The following is an 18,258-nucleotide window of genomic DNA, read 5'->3' on the forward strand; positions in this document are numbered from 1 at the left end:
GTACAAAGGTATGAAGTGCGAGGAGACACGAGAGCCGACTCAGAACCAGCTACGGTAGTCATAAAGGGGTCACCGGCAGCGGATGCGGCGACACCAGCTGGGGAGGCTCGAGGGGGAGAGGGCGTCCATCCTCTCCTTTGCGGTAGTTAGTCATCTTGAGCTGGCGCATCGGTCCGTTGACCGCTCGGAAGGCGCCGATCGAGAACAGACGCAACGTGGGAGGCTGGGTGGCGGGCGGCGCCTCGAAGGAGGCCATCATGCAGCGCGAGAGAGGGAGGAGCCGCGCCGTGCCGAAGAAGGATCGCGCCTTCCCCACCCACCAACGACCCAAGGTTAGCACTCTCGCGGCTCGAGCCGCATCATCGCACTTTTCGCGGATGGAGCGCCGGCCGGAGCGGAGGCAGCAGCTGCAATCTCGGGGACTCTCGAGTACTCTCGGGTACTCTCGCGCCGGCCGGAGCGGAGGCAGCACCGAGCCGGCCAGCCGCGGCATCTGGCGCATCGCGTACTGCTCGGCGCCCGACGACAGCCACGCGGCGAACTGCAGCGGCGCCGAGACGGCGCTGTTGACGACGCAGCCGCCCAGGCCTTCGGCGACGCCCTTGGCGGCGCCGAGCGCGCCGTCCTTGTGCAGGCCCTCGACCGGCTTCAACACGATGCCGCTGAAGCCGGAGCCGAACGTGCGCAGCGCGTCCTTGCCGCGCGGCACGCGGATCGAGCCGTCCCTCCGCCGGCCGGGCTGCGCGTTCGGGCTGCCGTCGAGGAGGGGGTCGTCCGGCCGGTTCATCCGGCCCACCACCGAGTTGAGCGAAGCCGCGATGTGGCGCAGCGGGCCGAACAGAAACCCGCCGACGCCGCCGAGCAGGTAGCGGCCTCCGGTGAGCAAGTGCTCACCTGTTCACAGCTAGAGGTGTGAAGAGACGCTGTTCACACTAGCGGCCTCCGGTGAGCAAGTGCTCACCTGTTCACAGCTAGAGGTGTGAAGAGACGCTGTTCACACTAGCGGCCTCCGGTGAGCAAGTGCTCGCCTGTTCACAGCTAGAGGTGTGAAGAGACGCTGGTCACACTAGCGGCCTCCGGTGAGCAAGTGCTTGCCGTCGCGGTGTGCGATGCCGAGGGCGACGGAGGTGGCGCACCCCTTGAGGCCCGATCCGAGCGTCGAGAGGGCGCCGAGCGGGTCCCCCAGCATCTGCGAGTGCCCCACCGCCTTCCCGAGCTGCGGGTAGAGCTGGCGCGTGAAGGTCTGCCGCAGCCGGTAGAGCAGCTCGGAGGGCGTGTAGAAGACGCGCTGCTGGCTCGTCGTGGCGAAGGAGAGCGGCACGCCCGAGACCGAGGCGAAGTTGAGCCCGATGCCCTTGGCGAGGACCACCATCGACTGGAGCGCGTGAGCGAGCAGCGGCACCTGTTCACAGCTAGAGGTGTGAAGAGACGCTGTTCACACCATCGATTGGAGTGCGTGAGCGAGCAGCGGCACCGCGCTCGCCGCCGCCATCCAATCCGACGGCGCGCCGCCGCCGCCGACCGAAAGCAGCCCTCCGCCGCGCGCGGCCTCGCCCGCAGGCTGGCGGGGCGCGTCGTCGCGCTGGACCTAGAGCGCGCTCGAGACAGTCAGACTAAAGGAATCTCGAGGAGGTCGGCTGAATGAGATCGCTCGACCTCGAGCGCGCTCGAGATGGTCAGGTCGATCTGGCCGATCAGCAGCGACTCGATGTAGATTGGCCGCCGGCGCGACCAGTCGGGAGGCTCCTCAAGCGTCGCCGAGAGCCGCTGCACCAGCAGCCGCGCGCCGTGCGCGCCACCGCTCTCTCCGCCGTCCCCACCGCCGGCCTGCCCCTGGCGCGATCGCGGGACGATGACGGCGAGGCGGGCTAGCACCGTCGCCTCGAGAGCGAGCGTGAGCGGCGCGAGCTGCAGCACGAGCCTCTCGTACTCATTGCCGCGCCGCACCGCGTGCAGAACAAACGCGCGGCAGCCCGCGCCGTCGTCGCCCGCGCCGTCGTCGCCCGCGCCGTCCTCCGCCCCCCCCTCGGCGGGCTCGCCGGCGGGGGGCGGGCCCGCGCGCAGCAGGACGCCGTGGCGCGCGTGCTGCAGCAGGTTGTCCACCTGCAGCAAGTCGACCGACACACGCGTGTCGAGCCCCTCGGCCGACGGAGCGAGCCGCAGGCGGACCTGTTCACGGCTGCAGGTGTGAAGAGTCGCCGCTCACAGCTCCCAGGCGGGCGAGCTCGCAGGCTGACTCCGCGCAGCGCGGCGCCGAGCAGCTCGCGCGGCGTCCCCTTCGGACCCGACTCGACTAGCGAGACCGAGACGGCAGACAGACAGAGCTGCAGCTGCAGCCGCGACGCGCCGCCGAGCGGCGCGGCGAGGCCCACGAGTCCGAGGCGCGAGAAGGTCTTGTCGAGCCACGCCCGCATGCCGTGCCCGCGGCGGGGCCGGCGGAGCGGCGGGTCCTCCGCCACAACGAGTGCGCGTGTCGAGCCGTGCTGCCGGACCGCCACGTACAGCTTGCGGCCGCCCGGCAGCTCGAGGGAGGGCAGCTCCTTGATGTCGGCGAGGGGGTACCTGCGCACGGCGGGCGGCGTGAACAAGGAGGTGTCGGGGACGTGTCTCGGAAGTGTCCCGGAGCGTGTCAGCGTGCCTGCTCACAGCGGGCGGGTGTGGAGAGACGCTGCCCACAGCTCCCGCCTCGCTGGAGGGGCGGCTGGTACTCCCGCCAGCCGCCGCGGCTGTTTGCGGGCGCGTGCGGCCGGTGCACGCGCACGAGCAGGCAGAAGGGGGCGGAGGCGGGCGGCGCCACCCCGCCCCTCGGCGCGGGCCCCGCCTTGTTGACCCACGACAGCGTGTTAATGAACGAATGAACTAATGAACGAATGAACGAATTAACGAATTAACGAATGAACTAATAACGAATTAACGAATGAACGAATTAACGAATGAACGAATGAACGAATTAACTAATGAACTAATGAACCCGCCTTGTTGACCCACGTCATCGGAGCGACGAGCTCAACCAGCGACGACGCGACGGGGCCCGCCTGGCGCAGCTGGAGCGAGGTGTAGCCGAGATACAGCCGAGATGCAGCCGAGAGATAGACGGGGCCCGCCTGGCGCAGCTGGAGCGAGGTGTAGCCGAGATACAGCCGAGATGCAGCCGAGATATAGACGGGGCCCGCCTGGCGCAGCTGGAGCGAGGTGTAGCCGAGATACAGCCGAGATGCAGCCGAGAGATAGACGGGGCCCGCCTGGCGCAGCTGGAGCGAGGTGTAGCCGAGATACAGCCGAGATGCAGCCGAGATATAGACGGGGCCCGCCTGGCGCAGCTGGAGCGAGGTGTAGCCGAGATACAGCCGAGATGCAGCCGAGATATAGACGGGGCCCGCCTGGCGCAGCTGGAGCGAGGTGTAGCCGAGATACAGCCGAGATGCAGCCGAGAGATAGACGGGGCCCGCCTGGCGCAGCTGGAGCGAGGTGTAGCCGAGATACAGCCGAGATGCAGCCGAGAGATAGACGGGGCCCGCCTGGCGCAGCTGGAGCGAGGTGTAGCCGAGATACAGCCGAGATGCAGCCGAGATATAGACGGGGCCCGCCTGGCGCAGCTGGAGCGAGGTGTAGCCGAGATACAGCCGAGATGCAGCCGAGATATAGACGGGGCCCGCCTGGCGCAGCTGGAGCGAGGTGTAGCCGAGATACAGCCGAGATGCAGCCGAGATATAGACGGGGCCCGCCTGGCGCAGCTGGAGCGAGGTGTAGCCGAGATACAGCCGAGATGCAGCCGAGATATAGACGGGGCCCGCCTGGCGCAGCTGGAGCGAGGTGTAGCCGAGATACAGCCGAGATGCAGCCGAGATATAGACGGGGCCCGCCTGGCGCAGCTGGAGCGAGGTGTAGCCGAGATACAGCCGAGATGCAGCCGAGAGATAGACGGGGCCCGCCTGGCGCAGCTGGAGCGAGACGCGAGCGCAGCGGTTCTCGACCGAGTACTGCAGCGCGAGATATAGACGGGGCCCGCCTGGCGCAGCTGGAGCGAGGTGTAGCCGAGATACAGCCGAGATGCAGCCGAGATATAGACGGGGCCCGCCTGGCGCAGCTGGAGCGAGGTGTAGCCGAGATACAGCCGAGATGCAGCCGAGATATAGACGGGGCCCGCCTGGCGCAGCTGGAGCGAGGTGTAGCCGAGATACAGCCGAGATGCAGCCGAGATATCGACGGGGCCCGCCTGGCGCAGCTGGAGCGAGGTGTAGCCGAGATACAGCCGAGATGCAGCCGAGATATAGACGGGGCCCGCCTGGCGCAGCTGGAGCGAGGTGTAGCCGAGATACAGCCGAGATGCAGCCGAGATATAGACGGGGCCCGCCTGGCGCAGCTGGAGCGAGGTGTAGCCGAGATACAGCCGAGATGCAGCCGAGATATAGACGGGGCCCGCCTGGCGCAGCTGGAGCGAGGTGTAGCCGAGATACAGCCGAGATGCAGCCGAGATATAGACGGGGCCCGCCTGGCGCAGCTGGAGCGAGGTGTAGCCGAGATACAGCCGAGATGCAGCCGAGATATAGACGGGGCCCGCCTGGCGCAGCTGGAGCGAGGTGTAGCCGAGATACAGCCGAGATGCAGCCGAGATATAGACGGGGCCCGCCTGGCGCAGCTGGAGCGAGGTGTAGCCGAGATACAGCCGAGATGCAGCCGAGATATAGACGGGGCCCGCCTGGCGCAGCTGGAGCGAGGTGTAGCCGAGATACAGCCGAGATGCAGCCGAGAGATAGACGGGGCCCGCCTGGCGCAGCTGGAGCGAGGTGTAGCCGAGATACAGCCGAGATGCAGCCGAGATATAGACGGGGCCCGCCTGGCGCAGCTGGAGCGAGGTGTAGCCGAGATACAGCCGAGATGCAGCCGAGATATAGACGGGGCCCGCCTGGCGCAGCTGGAGCGAGGTGTAGCCGAGATACAGCCGAGATGCAGCCGAGAGATAGACGGGGCCCGCCTGGCGCAGCTGGAGCGAGGTGTAGCCGAGATACAGCCGAGATGCAGCCGAGATATAGACGGGACCCGCCTGGCGCAGCTGGAGCGAGGTGTAGCCGAGATACAGCCGAGATGCAGCCGAGATATAGACGGGGCCCGCCTGGCGCAGCTGGAGCGAGGTGTAGCCGAGATACAGCCGAGATGCAGCCGAGATATAGACGGGGCCCGCCTGGCGCAGCTGGAGCGAGGTGTAGCCGAGATACAGCCGAGATGCAGCCGAGAGATAGACGGGGCCCGCCTGGCGCAGCTGGAGCGAGGTGTAGCCGAGATACAGCCGAGATGCAGCCGAGAGATAGACGGGGCCCGCCTGGCGCAGCTGGAGCGAGGTGTAGCCGAGATACAGCCGAGATGCAGCCGAGATATGGACGGGGCCCGCCTGGCGCAGCTGGAGCGAGGTGTAGCCGAGATACAGCCGAGATGCAGCCGAGAGATAGACGGGGCCCGCCTGGCGCAGCTGGAGCGAGGTGTAGCCGAGATACAGCCGAGATGCAGCCGAGATATCGACGGGGCCCGCCTGGCGCAGCTGGAGCGAGGTGTAGCCGAGATACAGCCGAGATGCAGCCGAGATATAGACGGGGCCCGCCTGGCGCAGCTGGAGCGAGGTGTAGCCGAGATACAGCCGAGATGCAGCCGAGATATAGACGGGGCCCGCCTGGCGCAGCTGGAGCGAGACGCGGGCGCAGCGGTTCTCGACCGAGTACGGCGGCGCGTGGGACGACTCGCAGAGCGCGATGAAGATGGTGCACCCCTTGGCCACCACCGACGCTCGCACGAGCGGCTCGGACGCGTCTCGGAGCGCCGCGTCGGCGCCGCCGCCCTCTCGCGGCGCCGTGCCGGTCGGCGCGGCGACGGGCGACGGAAGGTGGAAGAAGGTGTCCGCCGATGCGTCCGCGTGTACCGCGGGCCCCCACGCCCAGCCCGCGCGCGCCAGCCGGAAGCGAAGCACGCGCACACCGCTGCCCGCGCCCGCGCCGCCGCCCGCGCCGCCGCCCGCACCGCCGCCGCCGCCGCCGCCGCCGCCGCCGCCGCCGCCGCCTCCGCCGTTTCCACCGCCGCCTCCTCCGCCGCCGCCACCGCCGCCGCCGCGTCCGCCGCCTTCTCCGCCCGCAGCGGGGGAGCCTCGTGCTGGCGTGGCCTCGCCGTGCGCCTCGCCTGCCTTCGGCTCGAGCACCTCGAAGCAGTACACGTCGGTGCGCGAGCCTGCCGCCAGCTCCACGTGCGGCGGCGCGGCGGCAGGCAGCTCGACGTCCCCACGCGCGGGCAGCACCTCGGCCCGCAGCTGCAGCGACTCTGGCAGCCGATTGATCACCACGAAGCGCGGGCAGACGGCGACGGACGACGAGAGGAGCTCGAAGCCGGGCGGGCCGGGCTCGATCGACACGCCGAGCACTCCGCCGCCCTCAAAGCTGATCTCGTCGGCGGCGCCCAGGGCGTCGAGCGAGACGGCGGCGGAGCAGCCGCGGGCGAGGCGCGGGTCGTCGCTCCTGACGGTTGAGATGCAGGCATGCGGTGAAGGCTCCTCCACTCAGACCGGTGACTGCGAGCCGCCGCGCGTCGCTCCTCCCAAACGGCCAATGCGACTTGGAGCCGCTGCCTGGCACGGCGCGCGCCCCGCCCCCGCCGAGCAAGCCGCGGATCGCCGGCGCGCGGATGGCCGCGGCACGCCCGCCAACGTGCGGCTGGTGGCCATACGGCCGCACCTGCAGCACCAGCCGCTCGCTCGCGTCCACATCGAGCAGCAGCGGCACCTGTTCACAGCTAGAGCTGTGAAGAGACGCTGTCCACAGCTAGAGGGCACCGCATCGGGCAGCAGCGGCACCTGCGGCGGCTGCGGTGGCGGCGGCGGCGGCGTGGGCCCGGCAGCAGCGGCCGAGCCGCGCCGCCGCCCCTCGGACGGGTTCGAGGCGCGCGGTGTCATCTCAGCCGCCGGCGTGGGGAGCGAGTGGCGCTGCCCCGTGTCGAAGGTGCCTGTGCACGCGAGATATGGGGAGATATGGGGAGATATGGGGGAGCGAGTGGCGCTGCCCCGTGTCGAAGGTGCCGACGCTCGGCTCGTCGATCTGGACGCGCGACCGCTGCAGGTGGTAGCCGAGTCGGAGGCCCGTCTTGTTGACGAGCCTGTTCACAGCTCGAGGTGTGAAGAGACGCCGTTCACAAGAGTGGGAGGCCCGTCTCGTTGACGAGCCAGTAAGGCGCCCACACGACCAGCCGCGCGCCGCTCGCCTCCGAGTCGTCCTCCGCCGCCGACCTAATCAACGAATCGTCTCCAGGGGTGAGGAACCCTCCCTTCATGAGCCTCCGAGGCGTCCTCCGCAGCCCGACCGTCCGGCCGCCGCCTCGCGCCCGTCGCCGTCTCCGTCGCCGTCTGCCTCGAGCCGCAGCCGCGCGCTGCAGCCGCCTAGATTGAATTCATTATAATTAGCGGTATCGAACGGACTTAATTAATTAGCCGCGCGCCGCAGCCGCCTCCGAGCGACACGTGCAAGCCGCTGCCTCCGCCGACCACGCCCGGCGCGCCGCCGCCGCCCCCGCGCCCCCCCCCGGCGCGCTGTGTGCTGCAAAAGAGCCGCCAGCCGTCGCCGCCCCAGACAGCCGCGGCGGCGTAGTACGAGGCCGGCTCCTCCGCGGCTCGACGGAGCGTGAGCCGGCTCGACCAGCCCCACATGCCTGACTCGGGACGAGAGGGCGCGTGGCGGACGAAGGGGTGGGTGTGCGCCGGCTCGACCAGCCCCACGCCTGCCGCGGCGATCCGGACCCAGACGTGGGCCGCCTATTTTATCAAATACCGCTGGTTATACAGAATTTAATTGGGGCGATCCGGACCCAGACGTGGGCCGCCTCCGCCGCCTCGCCGCCGCCCGCCCCGTCGTGCTCGTAGCTTGGCTGCAGCTCGACCGACTCGCCGGGCCGCAGCCGCGCGATCGCCGCAGCGGCGGCCGTCCCCGCCGCTGCTGGCGCAGACGGCGGCTCAGGCGGCAGATCGCTGCCGTCTCTGCTGCAGCGCGGCGGGGCCCACACCCAAAGGTCGACGGGCAGCTTGTTCACCAGCCGCGGGCCTGTTCACAGCAAGGCGGTGTGAAGAGGCGCTGCTCACAGGTCGTCCGGCAGCTTGTCCACCAGCCGCGGGCCTGTTCACAGCAAGGCGGTGTGAAGAGGCGCTGCTCACAGGTCGTCCGGCAGCTTGTCCACCAGCCGCGGGCCCCACGAGACCGTCCAGCGCACGTCCTCCGCGTAGCCGCCGCCGCCCGCCACCGCCAGGGGGAGGCAGTCCCGCCGCAGCCGGAGAGGGCCGAGCTCTCGCGGCGCCTTAGGGGCAGGGGTGGGGTAGAGGGGTAGGGGTAGGGGTAGGGACAGGGGTGGGGTAGAGGGGTAGGGGTAGGGGTAGGGGTAAGGGTAGGGGTAGGGGTAGAGGTAGGGGTAGGGCCACGCTCTCGCGGCACCCCTCGTGGAGGCTGTATCTCGGCTGTATCTCGGCTGTATCTCGAGGCACCCCTCGCGACGGCCCGCGCGACGGCACGCCGCCGCCGGCGCGGGCAGCCGAGCTGCCGCCCGCGCCCCCCCCCTCAAAGGACGCGCCGCCCGCGAGCGAGCCGCCCGCCCCCTCTGACCAAAGGGGTAGAGGCCCGCACCAGCGCCGCCCGCCCCTCCCCGCCGCCGTCTCCGCCGCCGCCTCCGCCGCCGCACCTCCTCCGCCGCCTCCGCCGCCGCCTCCGCCTCCGTGCCGCCGGAAGAGAGCGTAGCTTCCCGGACGGATAGCCCACGCGGGCACCTCGAGCTCGCCTGATTAAGTCATGCGTTGGAGTCGTTAATTTGCTCATTGACCAGCCCACGCCGGCGCCCCGTCCTCGCCCAGAGGAGGGAGGGTCGTGCAGCACTCATGAACGAATTAGCAGCTAACTAACTAACTAGCGTTACTAGCTAGCTCGCCCATAGGAGGGAGGGTCGTGCAGCACTCATGAACGAATTAGCAGCTAACTAACTAACTAGCGTTACTAGCTAGCTCGCCCATAGGAGGGAGGGTCGTGCAGCACTCATGAACGAGCTAACAGCTAACTAACTAGCGTTACTAGCTAGCTCGCCCATAGGAGGGAGGGTCGTGCAGCACTCATGAACGAATTAGCAGCTAACTAACTAGCGTTACTAGCTAGCTCGCCCATAGGAGGGAGGGTCGTGCAGCACTCATGAACGAATTAGCAGCTAACTAACTAACTAGCGTTACTAGCTAGCTCGCCCATAGGAGGGAGGGTCGTGCAGCACTCATGAACGAGCTAACAGCTAACTAACTAGCGTTACTAGCTAGCTCGCCCATAGGAGGGAGGGTCGTGCAGCACTCATGAACGAATTAGCAGCTAACTAACTAGCGTTACTAGCTAGCTCGCCCAGAGGAGGGAGGGTCGTGCAGCACTCATGAACGAATTAGCAGCTAACTAACTAACTAGCGTTATTAGCTAGCTCGCCCAGAGGAGGGAGGGTCGTGCAGCACTCATGAACGAGCTAACAGCTAACTAACTAGCGTTACTAGCTAGCTCGCCCAGAGGAGGGAGGGTCGTGCAGCACTCATGAACGAATTAGCAGCTAACTAACTAACTAGCGTTATTAGCTAGCTCGCCCATAGGAGGGAGGGTCCCCTCGTGAAGCACGAGCGGCGCGCTCTGCGGCCGGGGCGCGGCCTGGTACCCCGTGACGCGAGTCGCGCCTGACTAGTCATTAATGAGGCACTAACTGATGGCTCAGGCGCGGCCTGGTGCCCCCCTGCGGGTCGCGCCGTAGTGTCTTACGACGCGCACGGGCCGCGGCGGCTGCTCGTCCTGCGGCGCGGCCTAATCAACGAACTGAGAACTAGGTAATGATGGCTCAGTTCAGTAGGCTGCTCGTCCTGCGGCGCGGCCTGGCAGAACGCCACGGTGAGCGGCGCGGCACAGCCGTTGCGGAGCCGAACCGACGAACGGAGGGTCGCCACCCTCGAGCCGTCGGCCCGCCTAAGGAATGAATTCGAGTCAGTGATTAGTCAATCAGGCGGAGGGTCGCCACCCTCGAGCCGTCGGCCCGCCTAAGGAATGAATTCGAGTCAGTGAGTAGTCAATCAGGCGGAGGGTCGCCACCCTCGAGCCGTCGGCCCGCCTAAGGAATGAATTCGAGTCAGTGAGTAGTCAATCAGGCGGAGGGTCGCCACCCTCGAGCCGTCGGCCCGCCTAAGGAATGAATTCGAGTCAGTGATTAGTCAATCAGGCGGAGGGTCGCCACCCTCGAGCCGTCGGCCCGCCTAAGGAATGAATTCGAGTCAGTGATTAGTCAATCAGGCGGAGGGTCGCCACCCTCGAGCCGTCGGCCCGCCTAAGGAATGAATTCGAGTCAGTGATTAGTCAATCAGGCGGAGGGTCGCCGCCCTCGAGCCGTCGGCCCGCCTAAGGAATGAATTCGAGTCAGTGATTAGTCAATCAGGCGGAGGGTCGCCGCCCTCGAGCCGTCGGCCCGCCTAAGGAATGAATTCGAGTCAGTGATTAGTCAATCAGGCGGAGGGTCGCCGCCCTCGAGCCGTCGGCCCGCCGGCTGACTTCACACACCAGCGGCACGACCGACGGTCCGAACGCCGCATGGCTGGTGGCGCCACGCGGCGCGGCGGCGGCGGCGGCGGCGGGGGAAGAGGAGCCGGACGTATCGTGGCCGCCGCCGAACAGTGTGGCGCGGGCGGCGGAGCGCTGCAGCGGCGGGCGCAGGCTGAAGCTCTGGCTGCCTGATTAGCTAACCAGGAGCGAGTTGGTCCAGCCATGCATTGGCTCATCACCGGGCGGAGGCCCTGGCTGCCGTCGGCGCGGAGCGAGAGCTGTGCGATCGCCCGAGAGCCGGGCAGCGAGACGAGCAGCAGCCGCGCGCCGTCAGCAGCCCCGCGCAAGCCCCACGCGCCGCCGGCGGCGCTGTCAAGGCCGTCACCACCCCCGCCGCCCGCGCCGCCCGCTGCAGGAGCGCCGCCGGCTAGCGGCTCCGGAGGGAGGGTCTGCCACTCCGCCTCGACTAGCGGCGCCCGCGGCGGCGCTTCGGCGGCGGGGAGGCCGCTGGCGGAGAAGCCTGATTCGTTCACACTCCATTCGCTGGTGGTGCTGACGCGCGGAGTAGGCGCCTGTCGGAGGGGGTCGCTCGAGGCACCGCTCTCGGACGAGCTCGCGTGAACCGCCGCGGAGGAGGGGAAGCGGTGGCGGTCGCCGTGCAGCGCGGCGCGCAGAGGCACGCCCGACCGGTTGCGCACGAGCAGCGGCGGGGAGGAGGTGGAGAGGGCGGCGGGGCGCGACGCGGACACGCCGCCGCCGGCGACGGCGGCGATGTGGGGCTGCAGAGCGAGCAGGGCGGGGGTGACGTTGAGGTGGAGCGGCGACGCTTCGACGCGCACCGACGAGAAACGCTCGTTTGGCTGCTTGGCCACCGCGGCGGTCACGCGCCATGGCTCGAGCAACGGCTCGGTCTCGGAGAGGGAGGGGTTGAAGACCTGCTCGCAGGTGCGGCTGTGAAGAGACGCTGTTCACACAAGCGGTTCACGAGGCCCATCTAAGGACAGAGAGTCTAAGGACGAGAGTCTAAGGACAGGCTGAGGCCGAACGCCTCCGCTGCCAGCCCGACCGCGACGGTCGCGTTGAGCTCGTCAGCGTCCCACACCTGCAAGGAGTCAATCAAGTCTTCGAAGAAGGGATGCAGGAACGCGTGGCTTGGTTTCAGCTTCTCCGCGTCCCACACCGCGCGCAGGGACGACGCCGACGCGCCGGCGTTGCGCCGCTGCAGCAGCGTCGCCTTGCCGCTCCCCGCCGACAACGAGAGCGACAGGAGCGGCGCCGCGCTCCACCGGCGCCCATCCGGCAGCAGCGCGAGCCGGAGCGTACCCGCGCGCGCGTGTATCCGCGTCGTCAGCGCCAGATCGCTCTCGGGCGCGGCGGCGGCGGCGGCGGCAGCAGCACCGGCCGCAGCGCAGCCATCGGAGGCTGTGCCGGCTGCGCCCATCTCGCCGCCGCCGCCCGCGCCGCCGCCGCCCGCGCCGCCGCCGCCTCCGCCGCCGCCGCCGCCCTCGCCGCCAAGAGCGACCCGGGAGCGCCGCCGCTGCATCACTCGCCGCATCATCGCGCCGTGTATGCGAGCCATCGACGCCCGCTGCCGCTGCTCGCCAGAGCGGAGCCGGATGTGGCCGCGCTGCGGTGTCGCCAGCCACGAGGCCGGCCCCGCCTACGGGGCCACCCCGCAGCCCTTCCAAACTCAAAGGAGCAGACGTCGCCGGCCACAGGCCCAGCCCAGACCGTCGGCAGCAGCAGCAGCCGTGAGGAAGGGTCCGAGCCGTCCGCGCCTGGTCAGTCATTGCCCGAGATTGCCCGAGATTGCCCGAGACTGGCGCACGGAAGGGTCCCAATCCTCCGCGCCGTCGCTGTCTGCACTGCTGCAGCTGCCGCAGCTGCCGCAGCTGCCGCAACTGCCGCCGCTGCCGCCGCTGCCGCCGCTGCCGCCGCTGCCGCCGCCGCTGCCTCCGCTGCCTCCTCGCAAGTTCGGGCTGTACACCGGCGAGGGAGAGAAGCGGCTCGCCGTCGTTGAGCGGGACCTGTTCACACGTCGACGGTGTGAACAGCGCGCCTTCGCGCCGGAAGGCCCGGCGCGGAGGAACAAAAGAAGATGTGAGAAAGAAAAGAGGGCGCCGGCTCGAGGCGGTGCCGGAGGAGGCCGCCGTGCGGGGGCAGGGCGTCGCGGCGAGGAGCGCCTCGGCGAGCCTACGAGAGGAAAGTGCCAGGAAGCGTCCAGGAGAGGTCGAGGAAGGCGTCGGTGCGAGCAGCGCCGCGGCGAGCCGTGTCACGAGCTGCACTGCCTCGTGCGCCTGATGAACAATCGACTGACTCCCTGGCGGTGGCGCACAGCAAGAGAGCTGCTAGACGCCTCGCGCGCCTCCGACGGCGACGCGTTGAGCTGGAGCGCCGTGACGTCCACCTCGAGGTCATCATCAGTGAGCACCATCAACGGAGGAGTCTAGCTGTGGCGCGCTAGACTCCTTGCGCCGAACACGCAAGGCGACGTCGCACACGCAAGGCATTCGGATAATCTCGGATAATCTCGGATAATGTCGGATAACCTCGACGTCGCGCACGCAAGGCATTCGGCCACCGCCGCCGCCCGCCCCCGGCCTGCCAGCATGCTGGTGCACGGCAGACAGCGACACGCACCGCTGCCCGTGTCGCCCCTCGCCTCCCCCCCGCCCGCCCTGCCGCCTCACGCCGCACGGCTGGCGCGGCGCGTCGGCGATGGTGCACAGGTAGCGCAGCGTGTGCGCCCCGCCCGAGAGGAGGGGGGAGAAGGCGTGCACCGCCGGCCGAGGCCGCCACACATGCCGCCACCGGCCTCCGTCCACGCGCGCGCTCGCCTCAAAGGCAGCCTGCTCCACCCACGGAGTAAAGTCGCGATCTCGGGTGATCTCGGGTGATCTCGGGTCATCTCTGGTCATCTCGGGTGATCTCGGGTGATCTCTGGTCATCTCGGGTGATCTCGGGTCATCTCGGGTCATCTCGGGCGATCTCGGACCCTCTCTTAATCTCGGAGCCTGCTCCATCCACGGAGTCGAGTCGAGCCGGAGGGAGGCGTGGCTGAGCGCGCAGCGGAGGCTCCAACCTGCGGTGCAACAACTCGCCGTTTGAACAATGGATACCAGCCAGTAGTCGTAGCGGCGGAGGGTCCAACCGTCGTCGTCCGTGCGCGCGCGCGGCGGCAGCGCCACGGCGATGTCCTGCAGCAGCACGGACAACTGCAGCTCACTACCCGCGATGCCCCGAGGTGCCCCGAGATGCCCCGAGATGCCCCGAGATGCCCCGAGGTGCCCCGAGATGCCCCGAGGTGACTCGAGATTGCCCAAGATTACCCGAGGTGACCCGAGGTGACCCGAGGTGACCCGAGATTACCCGAGGTGGCCCGAGATGACCCGAGGTGTCCCGAGATGCGATGTCCTGCAGCAGCACGGACAGCTGCAGCTCCCGCCCGCCCAGCACAAGCGCGGCGCGGCGCGGGTCGGTAAGGTAGTGGCCCGACGTGGCGTGGCTTGGGTGCGCGCACCTCGCGCCGGGACCGTCCGGCGCGGGTGCGGCGCGGCGGCGGGAGCGGGCGGCGCCGCCGCCGGCGGCGAGGGAGGGGCGGTGCGAGGAGCGGCGGACGGGCGTGAGGCCTAGGCGTGCGGGTGTATGGCGATCGTTGAGTGGGCCGATGCTACGGGCCGTGCTGCTCATTGGATTGACGAAGCGTTCACTAGGCGCGCGCGCGAGGGGGAGGGGAGGGGGGAAGGGGGAGGCCCACTCCTACAAATCACTCCAGCCATAAGGATCAACCAGCAACCAGCTAGGCGGGCAAAGGAGGGGGGGGGGGGGTAACAACCGTAAAAGAGGGGCGGCAAAGGGCGGGCTCTCTAATAGGGGAGGAAATACCAAAGGCGGGCCAAAGGGGGGGGTTAAAACAACCGACCTCTACCATTGTCGGCGGGGGGGGGCCCTCATAAAAAGGCTCCTGTCCCTAGAGGGGCAAGGGGGAGGTTTCAATAATCTTCTTAAGGGGGGGGGAATTTTTTCCCCCGGGGGTTACGGCGCCGCCAAAATCGGGTTCATTTTGGGGCTCATCTTCGGGGTGATCTCGGGCTAATTTGGGCTGATCTTCGGCTCATCTTGAGAAATGACGGGTCGCTAGGGTCATCTCGAGCCATCTCGAGCCATCTCGAGCAATCTCGAGCCATCTCGAGCCATCTCGAGCCATCTCGAGCCATCTCGAGCCATCTCGAGCAATCTCGAGCAATCTCGAGCAATCTCGAGCAATCTCGGCTGCCACGCGTCGCCTCGGAGGGCGAGCGGCGGGCGACGGAAGAGGGAGAGCGGCGGGCGGCGAGCCGAGTGCGGTGTCGACGAAGGGACGCCTCCGCCACATCGGCCACTGTGCTGGCGCCTCCTCCTCCCACTGCAGTGCGCCCGACCCCAGCGTCCGCCGCGACGACCTCCTCCGCCTCCGCCTCCGCCTCCGCCGCCGCCTCCAACGCGGCGGACCACCACTGCGCCACCGGGCTGAGGAGCTCGCCTGCGCAGATTACCCGAGACTACCCGAGACTGCCCGAGATTGCCCGAGATTGCCCGAGATTGCCCGAGATTGCCCGAGATTGCCCGAGATTGCCCGAGATTGCCCGAGATTGCCCAAGATTGCCCGAGATTGCCCGAGATTGCCCGAGGCTGAGGAGCTCGCCTACGCAGACAGCGCCAGGAGGCTCGCGGAAAAGAGGTCTCTGCAGCCACCCGCCCGCCCGCCCGGAACGGGCGCGCCCTCCGCCGCCAGCGAGCACGCCCGCAGCGCGAGCCGCACCTGTTCACAGCTGCCTCTTCACAGCTGCCTCTTCACAGCGTCTCTTCACAGCACGCCCGCAGCGCGAGCCGCACCCGCACCGAGTCGCACCCTCCGCTCTGCGCGCCTCCGCTCTCCGCGTCGAGCTCGAGCATCGGGGGCAGCGGCCCTGCAGCGTACACGTCCAGAGAGGGCTCAGAGAGGGCGCACACGAGGCGTGCTCTACCTGCCCGGGGGCCAGCGCGCCGGCGGCGCCGTCAAGAGTCTCCTCGCCCGCCGGGCCTTGCGGCGCTGTGCGGCCAACCACGCGGCGGCGCGGCCAGAGAGAGTCGCGGGAGGAGCGCGGCTGCGAGTGGGGAGGCGCCGCCCGCGCGCGCGCGTCAGAGGGGGGCGGCGACGACGGGGCCTCGGCCGGCTCGGCCTCGGCCGTCGGCGCGGTAGGCGCGGCGGGGCGCGGATGTCGCCCCAGCGGCGGCTGGCTCCCGCGCTCGTCAAAGACGGCGACGCCCCCGACAGTGAGCTGCAGCGACGAGCCGCCTTCCGCGCCGGCGCGCCGGCACACACGCACGCCCCAGCCCGCCTTCAAGCCCCGCCCCATCCCTTGCCCCGGCTCCGGCGGCGGCGAGGGACGCGTCCCGGGACGCGTCGAAGGACGCGCCCCGGCCGCCGGACACGCCGCGCCGGCGCCTGAGGGACATGTCCGGGACATGTGCATGCACATGTCGCGCGGACGCGTGTGCAACACGGCGTGGACGCGTCGCGCGGCTCGCGCGCCGTCCCGTGCGGCGCCGCCCCCGAGGGGGGAGTAGGACTGGGCGGGAGGCGTGCCGTCGCCTGAGGGACATGTCGCGGACATGTCGCGGACATGTCGCGGACATGTCGCGGACATGTCGCGGACATGGGGGAGTAGGACTGGGCGGGAGGCGTGCCGTCGGAGCCGGGGCTCAGCTGGACCTCGAGCAGCGGGGCAGCGCCGCGCGAGGAGGAGAGCAGCAAGCAGACCGCGGCGTGGCTCGCGCCGACCTCGAGGGGACACGTGCGCGCAGCTTAGCTCACGGGCGAATCGCTCGGTGCTGCCGCCGCCGTGCTCCTCACGCACCTCGAGAGACGCGTGCGCTGCCGCGCAGCGGAGCGGGCGCGCTGCCCCGGGCAAGTAGGACGGCCGCCCCGGCGCAGCCGCGTGGAAGGGCGGAGGGGGAGGAGGAGTCCGCGGCGGCGGCGGCGGCGGCGGCGAGCTCGGCTCCGCGACGGCCCAAGCGTCGCCCGTGCCACAAGGGGCAGGGCTGCTGCCGCTACCCCCTGGCCCGCTGCCGCCTGGCCCGCTGCCGCCTGGCCCGCTGCCGCCTGGCCCGCTGCTGTCTGGCCCGCTGCTGTCTGGCCTGAGTGGCGTCCTCGGCGTCGCCGCGGCCGCAGGCGTGTTTGGCGTGGCGGGCGGGAGAAGGTCGTCGACGGGCAGGCCGACGTGCCGGAGCATGCCGAGCAAGTCGGGGCCGGCGGCGGGCGTGCCTCGTGTCAGGGACAGGGGTTAGAGTCAGGGTCAGGGTTAGGGTCAGGGTTAGGGTTAGGGTCAGGGTCAGGGTTAGGGTCAAGGGTCAGGGTCAGGGTCAGGGTCAGGGTCAGGGTCAGGGTCAAGGGTCAGGATCAGGGCTAGGGTCAGGGTCAGGGTCAGGGTCAGGGTCAGGGTCAGGGTTCAGGGTCAGAGTCAGGGTGAGGGTTCAGATCATCGGGTCCGGGATGGCAGCGGGCGCACCGGGCTCCGGCGCGGCTTGCACGGCGGCCACCGCCTCCGCCTCCACCGTCGCCAACCAGTTAGCCCACCCGTTCATCGCGTCGTTCAGGCGCGTCAGCGTCGCTAGCTGCGGCGGCGCGACGCTACCTCGCGCCTGGACGCAACACGTCCACCACTAAACAAGTGCCCGCTGCGGCGGCGGCGTGGCGTTGTCTCGCGCCACGCCAAAACAGCAGCAGTAGGAACTGTCTGTGGGAGTGTCTAGGAGGAGGTGTCTGGGAGGTGTCTGGGACGTGTCTGGGAGGTGTCTGGGACGTGTCTGGGAGGTGTCTGGGAGGTGTCTGGGACGTGTCTGGGAGGTGTCTGGGAGGTGTCTAGGAGGTGTCTTGGAAGTGTCCAGGAAGTGTCCAGCAGCAGTGTCGAGGAGGTGTCCAGGAAGTGTCTCGCGCCTCGCCAAACAACAGCGCGACGCCTCGCCGAGCAGGCATGCCAGAGTAGGGCGGCTGCCGCGCGACGATCAGCCTAAGGAAGGGAGTCGCCGGCGAGACTGGCGAGTCAGTCCTGAGCGGTGCTGCGGCTGCCGCGAGGCGAGCAGCCTTAGCCCATCGCGAGCGCCGCCGCCGATCGAGAGGAGGGGCGGGAGCCTGTTAATCAACCGCAATCTCCCCATCTCTCCCCATATCTCGAGAGGAGGGGCGGGAGCCTGTTGATCAACCGCAATCTCCCCATCTCTCCCCATATCTCCCCATATCTCCCCATATCTCGAGAGGAGGGGCGGGAGCCTGTTGATCAACCGCAATCTCCCCATCTCTCCCCATATCTCCCCATATCTCCCCATATCTCGAGAGGAGGGGCGGGAGCCTGTTGATCAACCGCAATCTCCCCATCTCTCCCCATATCTCCCCATCTCTCCCCATATCTCCCCATCTCTCCCCATATCTCGAGAGGAGGGGCGGGAGCCTGTTGATCAACCGCAATCTCCCCATCTCTCCCCATCTCTCCCCATATCTCCCCATATCTCGAGAGGAGGGGCGGGAGCCTGTTGATCAACCGCAATCTCCCCATCTCTCCCCATACCTCCCCATATCTCCCCATATCTCGAGAGGAGGGGCGGGAGCCTGTTGATCAACCGCAATCTCCCCATCTCTCCCCATACCTCCCCATATCTCCCCATATCTCGAGAGGAGGGC

General features: G+C 68.8%; 1 protein-coding gene across 1 annotated transcript; it reads right to left on the reverse strand.

Annotated features, from left to right (window-relative positions):
• Positions 1–333: 333 nt before the first annotated feature.
• EMIHUDRAFT_453726 (hypothetical protein) lies at positions 334–13,132 on the reverse strand (the record flags this gene model as incomplete). The annotated part of the gene is made up of 18 exons (XM_005757332.1): positions 334–367; positions 444–873; positions 1,001–1,028; positions 1,124–1,402; positions 1,475–1,588; positions 1,657–1,908; positions 2,104–2,169; positions 2,238–2,393; positions 2,493–2,562; positions 5,733–5,830; positions 6,185–6,497; positions 11,016–11,494; positions 11,626–11,793; positions 12,106–12,219; positions 12,291–12,337; positions 12,547–12,586; positions 12,895–12,966; positions 13,109–13,132. The coding sequence occupies 18 exons, from the start codon at positions 13,130–13,132 to the stop codon at positions 334–336; spliced, it is 2,784 nt and encodes a 927-aa protein (XP_005757389.1).
• Between the last annotated feature and the right edge of the window lie 5,126 nt (positions 13,133–18,258).

The sequence above is a fragment of the Emiliania huxleyi genome (genome assembly GCF_000372725.1).
Source record: "Emiliania huxleyi CCMP1516 unplaced genomic scaffold EMIHUscaffold_91, whole genome shotgun sequence".
Classification (NCBI taxonomy): Eukaryota; Haptophyta; order Isochrysidales; family Noelaerhabdaceae; genus Emiliania; species Emiliania huxleyi.